The 19,888-nt window shown below is 49.1% G+C and overlaps 1 protein-coding gene across 10 annotated transcripts in view; it reads left to right on the forward strand.

The window, feature by feature from the left end:
• Window positions 1–11,610, forward strand: part of CFAP300 (cilia and flagella associated protein 300) — a 21,975-nt gene extending 10,365 nt beyond the window's left edge. For 2 of the 10 annotated variants that reach the window (XM_082683993.1, XM_082683995.1), the window contains exons 4-9: window positions 379–678; window positions 1,181–1,222; window positions 1,756–1,922; window positions 4,731–4,903; window positions 9,625–9,691; window positions 10,937–11,610. In XM_082683993.1, coding sequence (XP_082540119.1) covers window positions 379–678; window positions 1,181–1,222; window positions 1,756–1,922; window positions 4,731–4,903; window positions 9,625–9,691; window positions 10,937–11,065 — 878 coding nt within the window. In that variant the 3' untranslated portion in view covers window positions 11,066–11,610. Of the gene's footprint in view, window positions 1–378; window positions 679–1,180; window positions 1,223–1,755; window positions 1,923–4,730; window positions 4,904–5,679; window positions 5,991–9,624; window positions 9,692–10,936 lie in introns of all 10 variants that reach the window. The other 8 variants (XM_082683996.1, XM_082683997.1, XM_082683999.1 and 5 more) reach the window with 5 other exon arrangements.
• The last annotated feature ends 8,278 nt before the right edge of the window (window positions 11,611–19,888 follow it).

Here is a 19,888-nt window from a genome sequence, read left to right on the forward strand (position 1 = left end):
TCTGGGATGACTGACCGTCCAGTCTCGCCCATATCTGATTGAGGGGATCTGTAGGGGAGACTTTGGACTCTGGACTTTAGGCTTGGTGCTAGGGTGAGGTGAGACTTTGGGGGCTGTTAGGATAAGTGTGTTTTGCATGTGAGAAACACATGAGTTGGCGGGGGGGGGGGCAGAGTGCTGTGGACTGAATTGTATCCCTTCAAAATTCAGTTGATGAAGCTCAGACCCCACCCAAAGCCCCCATCTCAAAATACCGTTGCGCTCGGGGGTTAGGACTACAATATGTTTTTGGAAGGATATAATTCAGTCCATAGCAAATGCTGTTTCTATGCTTCTGATCGAGTGGTTTGAATTTAATGACATTTCTCGCCATCCAAGCCCTCCTGCCACTTGCCCCATCAGAGCTAGGGCATGTTTATGAACATGGCCTGTTGCCCAATGTCAGCCTCTCCTCCGCTGGCCACCAGCCCGTTTCTGAAGACTGGATCCATGCGCTCCTGCTCAGACACAGTTCCTGTCTCCAGACACCCATCGTGCCTCCCATAAGCCCGGCTCAGGACCGGAGCGAGGCAGCAGGTCTTGGCCGGACTCCGGGGGGACAGCCGAGGAGGAAGTGGGTTACTCGCCAGCGCTACTCTTCTCAAGCTCAGGCTCCTCCTTGCGACAGAGATGAAGCACGTGAGTCAGGGAAAGGACAGACGGAGGGCTCCCCCACCAGGATATGCTGTTATAGGGAGCACCTGCAAAGAACACCACCACCCCTTTACAGCTGAGGGAGTGTGCACTCGCACATGAAAGACAGAAATTGGGGCGCCCGGGTGGCTGAGTGGGTTAAAGCCTCTGCCTTCAGCTCGGGTCAAGATCCCAAGGTCCTGGGATCGAGCCCCGCATCAGGCCCTCTGCTCAGCAGGGGGCTGGCTTCCCTTCCTGCCTCTCTGCTGCGATCTCTGTCTGTCAAATAAATAAATAAAATCTTCAAAAAAAAAAATTGAGTGATTCACTGAGACGATAATAAAAATATTAATTTTAATCTCTGTGTCTTTCTGTAATTTAGAAGAACCTCTAGTAATGGAAAATCCATTCCTAAAGGACACATTCAGGAAATCGGCTTGGGGTGGGGAAGGTGGAGTGCAGAGAACTACAGCTGCAAGAGGAAAATAACACAGCCCTGTGGTTGCAGGTTCCTCCTGTTCCAGCCTTGCGGTGACTCCGTCAGGACCTGGTCTGAAGCTTACCTTGATTGGGAAAAGCTACTTTTCATAATACACGCTGTAAATGAGGTCACAAGGGAGAAATTTTTAAATGAAGAGAAAAAATTTCCAGACCTCCTCGGGACTTTAGAAACACCCATTACTTTAATTAAAGTTTTTGTAATGTGAATTATAAGGCATTGAACATAATACAAATGCAAAATCATTTCACAAAGTGGTTCCTATGCTTTTATAGGTACTTTTGACATATGGGTTAAAAGTGATGTAAGAACACCTACTCAAAACATGTATCTCATGTTCAAGTGTTTTCTAATTTACACATCCTACATGTAGACCTGAAATACTGAAATTTTGTTACAGACTTTTAATGATTAATCAAAATGAACAAACTGCAAAATTAGAACTTAATAAAATCCTAAACTTTTAAATATATCAGGATATATGTCATATTTGGCTACTTAGAATTTCTGCATGGTGGTACTTATTTTGGGAATAATTGCAAATACTAAACTAATTTTTATATCTATAAAATAATATTTTTCAGGAACTGAAGTGAAAAAAATTGAAGCTATAAATGTTCCTTGTACACAGCTTTCCATGTCATTTTTTAACCGGTTGTATAATGAAAATATTGTACGAGACAGTGGACATATTGTTAAATGTTTGGATTCTTTTTGTGATCCCTTTCCTGTTTCTGATGAGTTACGAAAAGTAAGTATAGATTTTTAAAATTTCACTAATGGAATTTTATTTCAGGAAATGCTTAATGTCAGAAACTTTTGCCTGCCTGAAATACATAATCTCTTAACAATAATGATCAGTAAGTCATTCATGGGACTTTTCTATCGACTTAATTATATGTATATTTCAGTTTCAACCAGACGCTACTGACCTTTATGTGTATAGGCCAGAGATGATGCTGGACACCATACAGGGTGCAGGACGGCCCCCACGGTGACTTCTCAGACCCGACATGTCAGTGGTGCTGAGGTCGAGAGATCCCCCTGCTCAATATGGGGCTCCTAACCTATCACGTGAATGTATAAAAACATCCCTGTAGTACAAATCCTTTGATCCCACTGGTGAGATCAAAAAGCCATTTGATTAACTCATTTCTGTTTTAGTGAGAGGTGTACTGAACTTGAATTAGAAGACCTAGATTATTTACCTAATTCCTGAGTTATTATTCATCAGATAGTAGTAACATTAGGCAAAGCAGTCAATATCTAGAGCAGGAAGATCTTATCTGCACCACACAGTGATTAAAATGCCCAGGCAGGGGAGATAGGGCTTCTGGGTGGTGCAGTGGATTAGGCTAGTGGGTTAGTCTGACTCTTGGTGCCGCTCAGGTGGTGGTCCCGTGGTCCCAGGGCTGCGAGATCGAGTCCCACGTCACGCCTCATGCTCAGTGCAGTCTCAAGATTCTCCCTCTGCCTCTCCCCCCCAACAATGAATAAGTCATTTTAAAAAATGCCTATTTGGAGCGTCTGGCTGGCTCAGTGAGAAGAGCCTGTGACTCTTGATCTCAAGCTTATGAGTTTGAGCCCCACGCTGGGCATACAGATTACCTAAATTTTTAAAAAACAAAAACAAAACAACTGCCCATTCTATCTTCTTTCTGAAATTATTGAGATAATAAGTTGAGAGAGCATTTAAATGCACTTTTTTTTAAAGTGAAATGTTAAGATGAAACGTATTATTGTCATCATTGTTTTAATTTGAAGAAAGACTACAAAGTGGTTAAAAATTAGGGCTTCTTTTTTTTTTTTTTTAAGATTTTGTTTATTTGACAGAGATCAGAAGTAGGCAGAGAGGCAGGCAGAGAGAGGGTGGGGAAGCAGGCTCCCCGCTGAGCAGGGAGCCCCATGCAGGGCTGGATCCCAGGACCCTGAGATCATGACCTGAGCGGCAGGCAGAGGCTTAACACACTGAGCCACCCAGGCCCCCAGGGATTTTTTGTTTTTTTGTTTGTTTAATAAACCAGCCTCTGCTGTTGGTTTCTCCTCTTCCTACCACGGCCTGGGATGTGCCTCTTGGTGGGGTCGCATGTCTGGTCTGGCTCTGCTTCCTTGGGGCCCCACGGGTGTCTGCTCCTGGGGCTCTGCCAGAGCACGCGCCCATCGGAGTCCAGGCGCCCGCCCCCTGCTCTGGGGAGCCTCGAGGCCACGGCCTCTCCCGGCACCGCGCATCTGTCTTCGGCCTCTCTGGGAGCAGCCTCGTACGCAAGCCGCACCAGACTCCTGCTCTCCTGCGTGACACCTCTCTCTGCGGCTGCCCAGTTTCTTGCTGCTCAGCGGCCATGGGGGAGGGTGTGACCCGGCTGCCCTGGCTGAAGAACCTGAACGCAGGCCTCTAGCTTAGGTTGAGCCTGACAGCCACAGCGCCCGTGTCCCCTCACCGAACAACCACGTGCTTCCCCGCAGGGCATTGAGGGGGGCACAGCCTGACTCGTTCAGCACCGCCCACCTACCCTCTGAGGCCCTTGCAGCTGCTGGCTGTGTGCATGGGGAGGGGGAGAGCAGCCAGCACGGGCACTGCTGTCCCCTGGGTCCCCAGAGTCCTCACGCTCCTGTATCTTAATATTGCATGGCCCCATTGGTTCAGTGAGGAGAGCGCTCCCTAAGGAGTGTGTGGCTTCGTCATTCCTGAGAGCTCTGTCACTTGGGTTAAGCCAGATGTTTGGGTAGCTGAGAGCGAGGGTGTCTGGGAGCCCACGGGGGGACCTGTCTTCTTGCAGTGGAGATGGACTTCCGCAAACTCATGGTAAGTCACCTGTTCATGGACAGCACCACGGTCTTGATTGTTTTTTAAACGCCTCTTGCCTGGCGGCCTTGTGATGCGTATTCATCAGAGACCCGGGTGTAGACAATTCGATGGAAGAAACGTATGGTGTGTTGCCCACTCATCCCTCGTTTGTAGCTGCCAGGTCAACAAACGAGTCAGTTGTGTCACGCCCCGCAGTACAAGGACATCACCCCCATCTCACCCAGTCCCACTGTTTGCTGAAAGAGCTGGCCGGGTCTCCCGAGAGCAGGAGTGGGTGTAGACTGGTGGTTGCAGGAAGCAGAAGCGTGAGCCGGCTGGGGAGGCCAGGCACACGCTCCGGGGGGATTAGGATGCCACCACTGGGGTGGCCTCCAGGTTGAAGTGAAGGCTGTTGGCCTTACAGGACTGAGAGGCTTGTCCGCTTACTTAGGGCTCCCTGACTGCCCAGAAGTTTGCTGGCATGTCCACGCTAGCAGCGCAGTAGCACAGGGACTAGGGACAGAAATGAGTACGAAGGTGCAGAGGGAGGGAGAACGCTTAGATCTCATTCTACTCCTTCCACTAAGCCTCAGGACGTCCGGGGAGACGGAGGGAGGGCGGGAGCTGGTCTCCCAGGTCACTCCTTTCGGTGGTTCCGATCACTGCTTAAAATAGGCCTAAGATTATCTGTAATGAGTAAATTGGGACTTCTGAAAACCAGACTTAGAACCTCAGATCATGTTTCGTGAAGATGAATTTTATCATCATCTGTAGGTGCTGCTCGTGGAAGACTCTGAGAAGTATGGCATATTCAGCCAACCCGACAGAGAGGAGTTTCTGTTCTGTCTTTTCAAACATCTCTGCCTGGGCGGAGCCCTTTGCCAGTATGAGGACGTGCTTCCCCCGTATCTGCAGACCACCAAGCTTCTCTACAAAGATCTTGTGAGGTAACGTGGCCAGAGCGCAGCAGGCACATCGTGGGTGGCGGGCTCGCCTGCGTCTGCTGGGGTCCCATTAGCTCCTGACTGTGTGAGCACGGCGCCCCGGGGCCCTCCCACACCCACCCACCTGTCCCTGCATCCCCGGCAGACCGGCCACCACACGGCACCTGCCCCCGGGCCTGTGCGGGGCTCCCTCGGCAGCTGCTGGGCTGATGCTCACTGGTTACCGTGGTTCCCAGGAGGGGGAAGGATTCCCGTCTGGCCACAGTGTCAGTCCAAATCCCGGTCCATTTGAGGTATCCTGCTGGGGAGCTTTTTTCTTTTTAAAGATCAGACTGGGGTAAAAACTTTATAAATCATTTGCTTTTACTTTCTTTGGGTTGGGTTTTCAGTGATGCAGACCCTGCTTCACCTTCACAGGCTAAAGCAATAGGAACAGTGAACGCAAAGTGTCCCGGGTTTAGTTACGAAATTGTATTTTCCTAGGAAATCAGCAAAATTAGCTTCTCATCGGACTCTTGACTGTTGCTTATAATCACCCCGGTTCTCACTTGACCTCCGCGTGCCTGATGACTGCGGGGCAAACTGCATGATTTCGTTGTCTTGCTTCGTGGTTTTGATACGATTTTAAAAGCAGAAAATTTTTTTCTTTAATTTATCTCTGATTTTTGTGAAAAAGTGACTGTATTCATACATAAAGATGGCGAAAAAAGCTGTTTGAAACAGAATTCAGAAAAACATACATACTTCCATCCAGAATATTCTGTCCTTGTCATTTGCAGCTCATGAAAACGTCCAAGCTGGCTTCTGGCACCGCCTTGTAGCGTGCCTCGTGCTGCACACGCACACACACGCCCGCGCACACACGCCCGCACGCACCCTGCTGCCTCCGCAGTGAGCTCGGCTCCACTGGCCACATGAACTGAGGAATTCCTCACCTCCCTGCGCCGTGGTGGAGGGGATTCTGCTGGGGGTGTTTGAAATAGAAGTAACTGCAGACCACCGGCCTTGAGAAAGCGACATTTTCCCCAGCATCCACTTCCCTGGATTCTCACCCATGACTCACTCCTACGCTCCTTGGTGCTAAGAACACGTAAGGCTCTGGGGGGGACAGCACTTGTCAAATTAGGAGTCGAAACACAGAGCATCTTACGGAAAGAAGAGGAATTGGGTCCACAGAATCATTTTAGCAGGCAGCGGGCAGGTGTTAATTTTGTGGACGGAGCCAGGCTCCAGAGAGACACGAGGAGCATCAGACAGTCCTTGGCCTTAAGGAGATTATTAGAAACTAACATATCATAAAGGAATTGTTTAAAATATTTTATAGGTAAAATGTTATGTGATCAAGTGTTCAGTTTTGTGTAGGCAGATCTTTGAAGCTCTTGATACTGCAATAAATGCCCCAGAAGTGCGAAAGGGGAGACTGTCAGAGGGGCTGTGAGCAGCTGGGGAGTCTGGACGGGATGGAGCCCCCGAGGCTGGTACAGAGAAGGACAACCTGTCCCCATCCTGGCTTCCCGGGCATCATGTCCCGAGTCACATTTACAGCATTGCTCTTACTAGAGAACCAATAACTATTTCTCTTGATCCGAGTTTAAACATGCTTACGAGTTTTGTTGCTGAATGAGGAGGAGATGTGGAATTGTCTTCCCAAAGCAACTTTGGTAGAAAGTTTAGATTAGAATAAATATTGGCTGAAGATGGTGGAGGTGCCAACGCCAGGCAGCTGGGTGGACTAGGCGGTCACAGTCCCTTCAGAGCTCTGCGAGTTTGCTTACCCCTCACACCGCCTGTGGCCTTTCTCACTTGCGTTGTGCTGACTCGGGTCAGGTGGCTTGTCATTTGGTTAAGGGCATGGGTCACTACCGGTCTTACCGAGGGACATGGCAACTCCAGGTGCTGTCGGTAATTTCAGAATCCTGAGCCACATGTACAAACAGGTTGTTTGTACCAAAGACAGACTCGTCTTCTCCTGCTCCTTCCCTTGACCTTTGGGGGTTTTCACATTTTTTAGAGACTGTCTGCTGTCTTTCTAACTGTAGGCACAGTAGTGGCTGTACCTCATCTCCCCTGTCCCGGCAGAGAAACGCCACCACCAGTTCCCTCCGGAAAAGCCCGTTCAGCCGCACGTCTGTAGCGCCGCAGGTGCACCACAGGGCTGGGCGCTAGCGGTCTCTGGCTCACACGGGAGGCTCGAAACATTCTCAAGATAGTTTTTCCCTTCTCCGTTATTACATGGCCTATAAAATAACACTTGTTAAATGTCCTGGGAAATGCCTTCTCTTCAAGGATTATGGTTCTTCTAAATAGTAGGGTGGCACCTAAGTACCATTTCTTTAGAGTGCAGATGACCAGTTGTTTCTTTCCATTTCCAAAAGGTCGACGCAGAAGGACTTGCGTGGTTACTAGTGCTGCTTTTCCCTGTTCGGCTTCCAGTATTAAGTACATGCTCTAGTCAGAGCTTTCGGAGAGGCTTTCTAAACTGTTGATCTGCCCCAGAGGGGACATGGCAGGGTTTGAACTGAGGAGCTTGGACGGTGGCTTCCGACAGTGACGACGCAGAGGAGTTCTTGTTCCCCCAACTGGGCGGCTCCAAGCCGGGTCTGCAACATGTGCGGTCAGCATGGGATACGGCCTCGGAAATGAGCGTCACTGATTTTAAGAAACCGCACATTATTTTATTTCTAAACCATTAGTATAAACACACTTTTAAACAGAACTCTAGGGAAATAATGTTCTCGAACCCTTGAAAGCTTGCTGGCCTCGGGGGAGGGGCTGAGGCCCACAGCGGGGGAGGGGCTGCTGCGGGCCTTGGGAGGGGGGTGCCTGGAGCTTGGGTGGGTGTCGCCCCTTCCTCTTCTAGTTGGCAGGGCGATATCGGCAGGTGATGCCCTACTTGAGCTGTAAAAAAATAAATTATTTTAGTTCTACTTTAAAGTAAGAGTAATACAGGATCAGAGGTAATAAAATGGAATAACCGTTTATTTCTGTTAAGAACCAACTTCTAATAACGTTCAAATCGTAGATTCTTTTTTGTAAGTAACAGTTATGGTGTGTGTTGGTATGTTTGAGTGATTGTTAAATACTAAATTTTCTTCTAAGTTTATTTGATAAGCATGAACTTTTCTAAGGGATTGTTCGGGGCTTTTTGGGTAATAGTTTTAAACTGAGCTGATTTACATACAGTAAAGTGGACAAACCCTAGTGTACCTACAGCGTAGTGAATTTTTATATGTCTCTGCCCCTATAACCACCTGCAGGTCAAGACTTAAAATCAGTTATGACTGTAGCTGTGTTGTGTTTTGATTCAAGTGTTATGTAGCTGTGTGCACTGTCTGTGTTTTGTACGTACTGGTTACAGCCGTCCCTGTGTAAGCACAGAATCTGGAGTGTAATCTTCGGTTTTTAAGCAGTGTTAAGCATTTGAGAAATAAAATGACGTTGGGGCGCTGGGGCGGCTCAGTCTCTGGAGCGTAGAACTGTCCATCTCAACTCAAGTGTCCGGATCAGTCACAAGTTGAAGCCCCGTGTCGGGCTCTGCACTGGGCATGGAGCTTGATTTAAAAAAGAGAGGGACTTCAATCCATGTCATAGAGACCCAAGGAAATCCATTCCACGATTCCTGGGTTTAAATTGGAATGGAATGTTTTCAAGATAAAAACTGCCTAGAACTCTGAACCCAGAATTGAGTGGAGTCTGGCCACCAGTAGGGGCACAAGCTGACACACACTCACATGCACACTCAGGCTCCACACCGCGCCCCTTCCTTCTCCTCACCTCTCCCTCCCCGTTACTCTTCATGTGTATGGAAGGAGAAGCCGTACTTGGCCTCTAAAGTGAAAAAGACAGATGTCTTCTGTTAAGTGTCATCTACACGTGACCCATGTAAGGCCATGTGTCAGCGAGTGCAGGGAAAAGAGTGCATGCCGTGTCACCTGACTGTGCTTCCAGAAATTAATGCCTTAAATACCTTGCTTAACTTCTCTGGTTCTGTCGTCTATAAACTTGATAGAATAGAGCCAACCCAGCCCCCCGAGCTGCGTGACCTTCCCACGAAGTCCAGCACGTAAGGGCGTTCAGCAGATTGTGAAGTGTCACAAAGATCATGCATCTGAGTCTCTCTCTGTGGCTCATCCCCCGTGTCCCAGCGCGGCCCCCACCACGCATGCCACTGGCGGTCTTTCCTGGGGAGACTGAGAGAAAAGGACTGTCACATGATGGTGCATAATCCGTATCTAACAGTGTCTTCATCCCGCTCAGTTCTCGGGGAATCCTCACGGGAATGGTGGCTTGCCCATGCCACATGGGAGAACAGCGATGTCCAGGGGCTGGTGCCGCCCAGTGTGCAACGGTCACTCGGGGGCCGAACTGCCACGTGCACCGAGGTGGTTAGACCCAGAGTGCACCTGCCCCGTGTAGCTGTCTACACTCCAATCCCGCTCCTACCAGCTCCTCGTTTTCCAGAAACTGTCTCTGGCCTGGGAGACCTATCGTCATCAGAGCGCAACGCCTACAACCGTCCAGGTCCATTTGCTGCCATTCGGCTGGGTGACCTTGCCGCATCCTTGGATGAAGCAGCAGACGCTGTCTGTTTCAAACCCGTCTGCATGGACATTATCTGTTTGTTATATATGAATAAGAGCACCCGAGTACTAACACTCAGTATTTTAAGTGTCTCGTGCCAGTGCTTGCTGTTTTTAAAATGTACCCTTTTCCCCCTATTTTAGTGTTCGGAAGAATCCTCAGACCAAGAAAATACAAATTACTTCTTCCGTCTTTAAAGTCACGGCATATGTAAGTGTGGAGGGGGGACTCGCAGGCGATTGGTTTAGTGCTTGTTATTCAAAGGGCTGTTTCAGCTGCCAAGAGCACAGCCCCTTCAAGGTTACCCTGGGAGAGAAGACGAGGGTCATTAGTGCTTTGTTAAAAGTGAAGGTTGATGAGGTACGCTTTCTGCGGAGAGTCACCCGGACTTCTCCCCTCCTTTCTGTTGTCTGCGGCTGATAACTGCCCTCCCGCGTTCACCACCCATGTCTGCGAGTGGGACGGAGTCGAACACCATTCTCTAGGCGCCAAGCCGCAGTGCAGATGGCAAGCAAGTAAGAAGGCCCTAAATGCTTGAAGTCTAGGGCCCTGCAAAGATTATTTGCATCTTTGAAGCAGTTTCTAAGTTCCGTTCCTTTATTCAATCACTTAACAGATATTACTGACCATCTATTGGGTATCAGCTACCGTGTTGGGCTAGGGCACTTTTTGTTGATAAACAAGAGAAATGTAATTGCTTCCCTCATAGTAGGGAAGGACCATATTCTGAAGGAAAGCAAAGATAGAAGAACATTGCAAAATAGAAATTTTTGCAATAGTGACACTTTAAAATCACTCTTACAAAAGATAAGATTTCCTTTTGGGCTATAAAATCCTTAAGGTCAAGAATTATGTGTGTGGTACAGTAAGTATGTACAGTAAACTGTTCTGTCAACAGATATTTAAAAATAGCAATTCTTTAAAAAGATTTTATTTATTTATTTGACAGACAGAGATCACAATTAGGCAGAAAGGCAGGCAGAGAAAGAGGAGGAAGCAGGCTCTCTGTGGAGCAGAGAACCCGACGCGGGGCTCAATCCCAGGACCCTGGGATCATGACCTGAGCCGAAGGCAGAGGCTTTAATCCACTGAGCCACCCAGGCACCCCAAAATAGCAATTTTTAAAAAAAGATTTTATTTATTTATTTGACAGAGAGAGTACAAGCATGGGGAGCAGCAGGGAGAGGGTAAAGCAGGCTCCCCACTGAGCAGGGAGCCTGATGCGGGGCATGATCCCAGGACCTTGGGATCATGACCCAAACAGAAGGCAGATGCTTAACAGACCGAGCTGCCCAGGCGCCCCTAAAATAGCAATTATTTAATAAATTACTGTCAAAGATTTGATATATGTTTCATGACATTTTAACAGAAAATATAGAATAGTCAAATATTTTGACTATTACTTAAATGTCATCACAGACTAAGTCATCTATAATGTAGCTTTATCTCTTTCAGGACTCCGCTGGCGCGTGCTACCCTTCGACCAAGAGTCATGAGCAGACCTTCTCTTACTTTATTGTGGATCCGATCAAGCGTCATGTTCATGTTTTATACCACTCTTACGGTGTGGGGGACATGTCCTAGCACTGTTCTTTCAGAGTCTCTATCTTGATACTGTTTTATATACCAATTTTTAATTTTAATGCCCATTTATAGGTAAACATTTACTTTACAAGTTAATTCCAGTAAAATACAGAGAACCTGCTTGGAGCAGAGGGAACGAATACCAAGGTACCTTCCTGTATGTGTATCTGGAGCTGTAACGTAAGGACTGAATTCTGTCCCGAACACAGTCGACACTAGTACAGTCGTGGAATTTTTACAGAAAGTTAAAAAAACTAAAAATATAGTTCATATATTTGTTGTATTAAGATTCATGTAAGGTCTCAATTTTCCATGTGTTTTGTTTTAGAAGCCAGTTAGTTGTGGGTTGAAATTGTGGCGGGAAACCTGAGATCTCTCTATTGATCATTAATATGAACGGTTCGCTTTTTAAATCTGAGTTCATTTCCTTATACTTCTTTATTGCATAGAGATTTACATCTCTAGGGCTGTGAAGTGCCTCACAATTCCTTTCTTCATTTGTCCCACTTAAGATCCTCAATAAAAAAGTAATGTTGTGAAAGTCATTACCAACTCTGCCGCCACATAACAAAGCTGCATCTGGCCGCCCCCTCCCCTCCCGCATGGCTCGGAGAGGAGCCGCCCACTCAGGGAGAGGCGTCCTGATGGTATCGGGTTGCAGATGGGTGGAGAGCAGGTGCCTCACGTTGCATTCTCCTGGGCGCTCTTAGGTCCGTAGGAGGAACATGTGAACGGAAAGAACGACGAGAGCGGCGTCTGGCCGCCTCAGTCCTTGGAGCAGGCTCTCGGTCTCGGGGCCACAGGTTCGAGCCCCACGTTGCGGGTAGAGAATCCTTAAAAATAGAATCTTGAAAGGGAGAGGGAGTGAGGGAGGAAGAGAGACGTGACTGGAGCGCATCCGAGGTGATGAAGAGCGGGCCAGCCGTGCTGAGGCTCTGGGGGAGGCACGTCTGGAACCTGTCCCTGTGTTGTGAGGAATGGGTCAGCAATGGGGTTCGTCCCTGTGGATTGATCTGGAAAGCTGTTGGCAGTTGGGGTAGGGCGCTCAGGTCAGCTTGTCTCACTTCCCATGCAGTGCTTGGCACATTAAGTGTTGGTTGAACGAGTGTTTTCCAGACACGCTCCTAATATCTGTAGGTATTTTTAAACCATATGAGAAATAAAGTGAAGAACTAAACACGCCAGCCCCGCTGCGTCTCGCGCAGACCCTGCACCTGGGGGCCCTCTCCTAGGCGCACAGTTGGCCGATTAGTGCGGTGCGAGGCAGCATCCCACTTCCTCTGGGGAACCCGCAGTCTCAGCTGGCGGGACCAGGTCGTGCAAGCCTGACTTGCCTCATCTGTAAAATGGGGACAGAAGTGATTTCCTTCATAGGTCCCTATGAGAATCACATACGTTAGTCATCTTGCTGGGCTCAGGATGGCGCCAAGCCCCATGACCTCTCTGTGCGTTTGGGCTCTTTTCACTCGCGAGGGAAGAAATACGAAAAATCGGGAGCGAAACTGCCTGCATACAAAGGTAAGAAACTGTTTTCCTTAAGGTCAGAGTTGCCTTTTCACAGGTTCTGTCATTACGGGTTTGAGACAAGTGGGTACAGGAGGTCAGGAAGTGGGCAGGGGGCGAGTCCCCTGCTCTAGCTCCTGGGGATGCAGAGGACTTGCTTGTGTATCCGAGAACCTCTGTGGCAGCACTTTGCACACACAGAATGATTTGCCCGCCTCACCTGTTTGTATTGTTCAAAAGGGGTCATGAAAACAGGACTTGGTTGTCTGTGGCTCACGCCGAGCCCCCCAAGCGCCCTGTGCCTGGTACGGTGCCTCATGCTCAATGCACACTCGGTGTCTGTTCTCCGGGGGACAGGGAGAAGGTGGCTGTGGAGGGGTGACTGCAGGTTTGGGGAGGGCGGAGGGGTGGGGGTGGAAGTTCCCAGAGCATCCTCACACTCAGGCCATCCCACACACTGTTCTGACCCTGACAGAGCCACACTAGGTGGGACTAGACCCCCAGCCCAGGATGGGACAGCAGCAGCCCTGGAACCCGCTGTCACCATGGGGAAAAGGAAGCTGGGGGCCTGGCGACAACAGAGCAGTTTCCTGAGACTGAAGAGCATTCTCCAGAAATTCCGGACGTTACTCAAGGGGAAAAGGCCCACCGGAGTATAATCTGGACTAGTCTAAGGTGTCTTAGGCTGAAGACCAGAGAACTTGGGAGCAAAGACCATGTAGAGGTATGAATCACAGGTAGTTTGGGGGCTGGCAGGGGCTGAGAAGGCCGGGGCAGGAACGGACTGTGTGTAATGACCCAGAGGAGGCAGCTTGACCCGGTCACGGGGGGCTGTGAGGACAAAACTAAGGGATGGCGACGCAGAGCCATCGTTAAAGACTTCTGAGCAGGGCAGTAGCATCACGAAAACGCAATTCTGGAAAGATGAGTCTGGTAGTGACAAATTGGGGAGAAGAAAGTCCGAAGTCCAGAGATCAGAGAGAGGATGGTCATAGTTGTCAGAGCACAGAGCTGCCCCGTCTGAACTGCTAGCGAGGGAGACCTTTCTGGCATCCTGAAGTATGTGACAATGGATTGCTCAGCAGAAAATCAAATACGGCCCCCAAAACGTTAGCAACGGGGTGAATTATGACGTGTTGAGTCTTTGAGGTACCAAGGACTGGGAAGGAGGAACTGTGGTAGGAAGTTGTGGTAGTGGAGGGGAAATCCCTTGTCCTGAGGTCATTCGTGTCCCAGCCCCAGGCTCGACCAACTTCAGTCATTGCAGCTTTGAAAACCTGACTCTGATGGCCCTAACAGCTGCTTGCAGGGGTCTTATCCAGGGGACCGGGCAGGACCTGTGTATCTCCAAATGTCAGAGGATTGCCTGCTACACGCTGGGCACTTCCCAGGCACTTGCAGCAGATACAGCAGCGAACAAATTGGACAGAACTTCCACGCACTGGAGAGTTTCCGTCCAGGTGCCCACAACAGCGTTAGGCGCAATGAGATATACAAATACCTGTAGAGAATACCTAGTTGCTCTCAAGAAACCTCAAGTTTTGTTGGAGTCATGACTCACAGTTGTCAGTTTTTTCAGTCTGATGGATGTGAAATGGTATTTATGATTTTACTTGGTCTCTCCATGAGCTGGAGCATTATTCCGTGTATTTCCTTGGTCACGGATACGGATGTTGGTGGCAGCCGCCGTGCTCTGCTCGCCACTTCTTCAGTTGAGAGAGAGAATGTATAAAAGAACAGAGCAAAGAACAAATGGGAAGTCTGCGGTCGTACAGTAAAAACCACATTTAGCAGCATCGGACCCACAGCCCGGCCGCTGCCATCCTGACACCCTCCTTTTCCGGACCTGGCACACAAGTAAAGGTCAAGGCAACAGACAAGGCAAGCTGGGTGTGTTTGTTGTGGGTCTGTGTGTGTGTGTGTGTGTGTGTTTAAGAGGAAAAAATAAATCCCTGGGCTTTAGCAAAGACTAAGAACCTGCAAATTATTTTTCTTGCCCTTTTCATGACTAGAAAGCTGTGTGAGAGAAATAGTAATGTGAAAGCCAGCTAGAACAACATAAATTTTTATTCAACCAGATTCTTGACCAACTGTCACCCTGTATTCCCTTAACATAGACTAGAACAGTTGTGCTGCTTCAAAGTACTTAATCAGACAAGGTCAGGCAGGGCAGCAAAGCTCCGAGGGTTGGGGCGTGGAGGGCACATCACAGGCTTCCTTGCGTTGAGCAGGGCTGCTAACGTCTGCTGGAGGCCAGGCACAGCTAGTCCTGCGGACACCATGAAAAGACACAAAATCGCCGCTTCTAAAGAAAACACAGGCTAGTAAGAAAAATAAGTCAAGTTTTTCTAGCAAATAAATCGCAAGTGATTAGTCTGAGGGCCACCGGCCTGGCTTGGTGGGCGCGGCCCGGGACTCTTCATCCTGGGATTGCATGTTTGACCCCATGTTGGACACAGAGCTCCCTTAAAGAATAAGAAAAACAATTTCTTTAAAAAGAGTGGTTAGTCTGAGAAGACCCCTCCGAGGAGGTAACATCTGAACTGAGATGTCAGCATGTGAACGTTCTCAGCAAAACAGCACAGGCGTGGGCCTGAGACAGGAGTTTAGCGCGTCCCCAGTGCTGACAGACGTCCCTGTGGATGGGCATAGCGGGCGAGAAGGGGTGGCCTGAGTCGAAGCTGGGGGATAGATCATGCACATCTTAAAAGCCAATGAAATGAGTTTGGAATTTAATGGTAGTGCCATGGGGAACCACTCTAAGGTTTTAAGCAAGGGAGTGGTGTACATTTTTGAGAGATATGAAGAGCGCTGTGGCGACTGTCCGGTAGATGGAGTGAGAAGACCGGAAACCGCTCGCTGTCTAGTGAGCCGTGCAGGCAGTTTGGGTGCAGATGGCTTCGGTGAAGGTGGAGCACGATGGGCCTCCCCAAAAGTCATATGTTGCGGAACCTCAGAGTGTGCCTGTGTGAGGAGATGAGACCTTCCAAGAGGTTATCATGGTGACGTGAGGTCCTACTGGAGGGTCTTCATCCAGCGGGACTGGTGTCCTGATAAGAGGTTAGGACACAGAGGCCCTGAGGGTCGGCCATGCAAGGACACCAGAAGGCCGCAGCCTCCAAGCTGAGGGAAACCTCAGGAGAAGCCAACCTTGCTGACACCTGGAGGCTGGACTTCTGGCCTCCAGAGTCTGTGGGAAAATTAATTTCCATTATCGTGCTCTGTGATACGTAGTTAGCATAAGTGTGGCCGAGTAACATATGAGGGAGGTGGGCGTGTTCGGGCGGATTTTTGGACCCAGTGTTTGGGATTTTGGACCGCAGGGTTACTTGTTGGACTGAGCTGGAGGTGGGGAGTAGAGATTGGAGAAGTCAAGGCTGCGTCTTGCTGTCCAGGTGTTAGAACTTTTTAGAACACGTCTACTTAAAAATGTGTGAGGAAAACATCTTCCAAAATAAAAGGGCAGCAGTTGAGTGAAGGTCCTGAAGTCTGGAAAGAAAGATGGGAATTACGCGAAATGGGGTAGGGGTGCCCGGCTGTGCAAGCGCAGAGCGGCCTCAGGTCTGGTGCTGGGAGTGCACGGGCTGCACCGGAGGGTGCGCTGGGAAAGGAAGGAGCAGGACAATGCTTGTGCAAGTCAAAGTGTCAAGCTGCTAGAAGTCGGCAGTGGTGGGTGGGGAGGAATGTGGAAACGGACTGACGGGAGTGAGACAGGCCGGGTGGGGCCTGGGGACTGGCCTGAGCCGGCTGCAGGTGTGAGCGCAGCGTTGTGCGGCGAAGGTCAGAGCAGCCGCAGACACTTCAGAGCTGCGTGCGTCCGCATGTGCGCCTGCACCCAGCAGCGGGAGCCTGAAAGGACAGGCGACCACGACACCCGCCATTTCCTGTATGGGCAGCAGTCTCTCCTGGGTGGTTTTCTTTAAAACCTTCTTGGGGTCAAGATCCATGCCTAGCACAGTGCTTGTACAAAAACTTAATAAATGTCGTAGATAGGGTAAGTAAGCTTACCATGTTTTACTTTTTTGGTAAAAGAGAGCAGTCTGGCAAGGTGGGTCTGGGCCCGGAGCCAGAAAGTCCGGCTCTTCCACCAAGGACTTGTGTGGCTTTGGGCCGTTTAACCTGGTGCTGCCCAGCAGAGCTTCCTGCGGTAAGGGGAATGTTCTAGATGTGTGCTACTACGTCCCAGAGCCACTCACCCCAGCTGCAGAGGTTGAGCACAGGAAACGGGCTCGTGTGCTCACGGAACTGGGGTTTCCCTTGACCATGTGGCTACGGCCGCCACATGGGCCCACCACGCAGGCAGCTCTCTCGAGACGTCAGGCTCTGCTCTAACAAGGAGACCGGGCTAGGTAACCCCCTTAGCTTCTACTTGGAAATGCTGTAATTCCAGCCAACAAAAGAAATCCTGTGCACATTTTAAGAGTTCAGATTTTGACTTCCAAAAACAAAATATCACTTCTAAAGAATGTTAAATTTTACACCTAGAAAAGGCATAAATATGTAAATATGTAAACGGTATAAAATTAGCATGCAAATACTGATGTTCACCAATCTGACTCAAATGATTTTCTTTGTTTAAAGTAGGCTCCATGCACCCCCTGAGTGGCTCGAACTCATGACTCTGAGATCAGGAGTCACCTGCTCCACGCCTGAGCTGGCCGGGAGCCCCTCCTCTCGGGATTCTTAATCCTCATGACGCTGTAATAAACCTCATACATTCTTCTTATTTTGGGTACTCTTCATTATCATCCCACAAAATAGGCCTTATTATACCGATTATCGCCCGGTCCTGGCACAAGATCGGTGCCATAAGTACACGCACAAACGTCCTCGGGGCTGCACCTGCTCCAAGCCGGACACACCACGAGCACCACGAGCGAGACCCAGAAACGGAAGAGAAGGAGCCCTAGCTGTGAGTGCATCAGGCCATTTTTCCCTAAACAACCCCTTTTTTGCCATGAGAGAATTTGTGTCTTCATACTTTCCTTCTGACTTCCCCACGATCAACCCAACTTGGTCTTTAACATTTTTTAAAGATTTTATTTATCTGAGAGAGAGCATGAGTGGGGGCAGAGGCACAGGGACATGCAGACTCCCATGGAGCGCAGACTCCACAGTGTGGGGACTCGATCCCACGACCCCCAAGATCAGGTATGAGCTGAGCCAAAGTCAGATGCCTCATCGACAGAGCCACCCAGGCGCTTGTCCTTAACATTTAATGTTAAAACCATATCGCCCTACGCCCCACTTATTGGTCGATAGAAATAAATAAAATTTTCCTGAAATGACAGTGTTCCTACACCTCTTTATCATCCTGCGAGCATACATTTGCCAATAACCATTTCGGACTGCCTAACATCATAACCTTGCCGGAGGAGAGAGTGAGCTCTGGACTCCGAAAGGTGGGCTCCCAGGTGACCCCACCAACACCGGCCCGGCAATTTCCAGCAAGTTACTTGACTTCTCTCTGCCTGTTACAGGGCGCCTGGGGGGCTCCATTGGTGAACCATCTGCCTTCAGCTCAGGGCATGATCCCAGGGTCCTATGTTCGAGTCCCGCATCAGGCTCCACGGAGCCTGCTTCTCCTGGTCCTTCTGCCTCTCTCCCTGCTTGTGCTCTCTCTCTGTCTCTCCCTCTCTCAAAAAAAAAAAAAAAAATCTGTGAAGCTTAAAGTGGCAATGGAAGTTAAGTTGCCACATGATTGCAGATTTAAAAAAAAAGAGAAAAGCTGCCCGCAGATACAAGGAAATGTGATTAGAGACCATAAACATGGGGTGGTACCAGTCCACGCCCCAGCAAGATTCCCTCCAGTTGTCCCTGAGAACCTGGGCGTGGCCAGGCTCTCTAGAGGCTGCCAGAGGCCTGGACACTTCCTCTTTTTAAGCCCCCAGTATCTTCAAACATGCTGGACTGCCAAGAGACGGGTTACGACAGACGCAGGCTATGTCTCAAATGTTTACGTTGAGCAAACTAATACTTTTAACATGCAATGATTACAGTCTGATATAGCTGCAGCAACAGGTATACCCGTGGATATAAATTCTGCTTATGGAATTTATATAAAATATTAATTCACAGAGCATTGCAGGCAGCGTCACTTGGTAATGGGACAAGGTTTAGAGTCGTACAAAGAAAGTGTTCTGGTAATCGTGTAGATACACCTCTGGGATGATGGTATAACCTCACTTGCACACAAGGTCAAAGCTTTGATTGACACTGTTAATGAGTGTGGGGCCTGGCCTCTGGTAAGCGTCGGTATTGGAATGGAATGAGCGATGACCAGGCTCACCAGGTTTAACAGATCTAGTTCCAGGAAACACACACGGCATGGAACGGAGGGCAGAGATAGTTATGACAGGTTGAAGCCATGACTTATGATTTCTTTTTTTTTTTTTTTAAAGATTTTATTTATTTGTGAGAGAGCGCGCCACGTTAGCAGGGGAGAGGCCGAGGGAGAGGGAGACTCTTCAGCGGACCCCTGCTGAGAGCAGAGCCGCACAAGAGCTCCATCTGTGACCCTGAGATCATGACGTGAGCCAAAATCAAGGCAGATGCTTCACTCACTGAGCCCCCAGGAGCCCTGAGCTAGGATTTCTCAGCTGAATCGGGAAAGAAGTGGAAACAAAAGGGAGTGATAGGTTGGTAGAAAAGAGATGAATGTCCTGTGAGGTGTGAGTAAGGAAACCAGGAAACCCAGGGGCTAGTAAGGGAGTGGTACCCAGAGACTCCTCTCCCAGTGGGGGCATTTCTGGGTGGAACAGAGTGCAGAGGGACACAAGAGCCTGAGTTGCCACTGCAGCAGGAAGTGCGCGTCCCTGGAACATTAGCACTTTGATCCGCAGGGACATGAAAGTCAGGGTCTTTTATGAAGAGGACTCCGGGTGCCTTAAGGTGGTAATTGCTTCAAAGCTGAGGAGGAGAGGGGAACTGTCGTCTTTATCCCTTACTAACCTGTGACCGAAATTTTATAGATAAGAAGTTGTAAATTACAAAATCTTGGGTGGTGCTGCAAAGGTCCTTACAGGATGTAAAGTCAGTCCAGTCTTTCAACCCAGTTATCAAAGTAATTTTGTTCTCCACGTAATGGCAGGTGTAACCATACTGAACAAAGCAGTGCCGGCTGTGCCCTACGCCCTTGAATTATAGTGTTCCCCGCAGTAAGTGCTCTAGCTGAGGGAAGGTTTCCATGCAAGACCTAGGTTTTCAAGCACTTTCATTCTTAAAAAGTTTTTTTTTCCCCAGTTTCTAATGCAGTTTCTGCCCACAGGCTTCATTTGTGTGGACTGACTAATGGAAGTGAGAGGGACTGCCAGCAGGATC

This window comes from Mustela nivalis (assembly GCF_964662115.1).
Source record: "Mustela nivalis genome assembly, chromosome: 9".
In the NCBI taxonomy this organism is placed as follows: Eukaryota; Metazoa; Chordata; class Mammalia; order Carnivora; family Mustelidae; genus Mustela; species Mustela nivalis.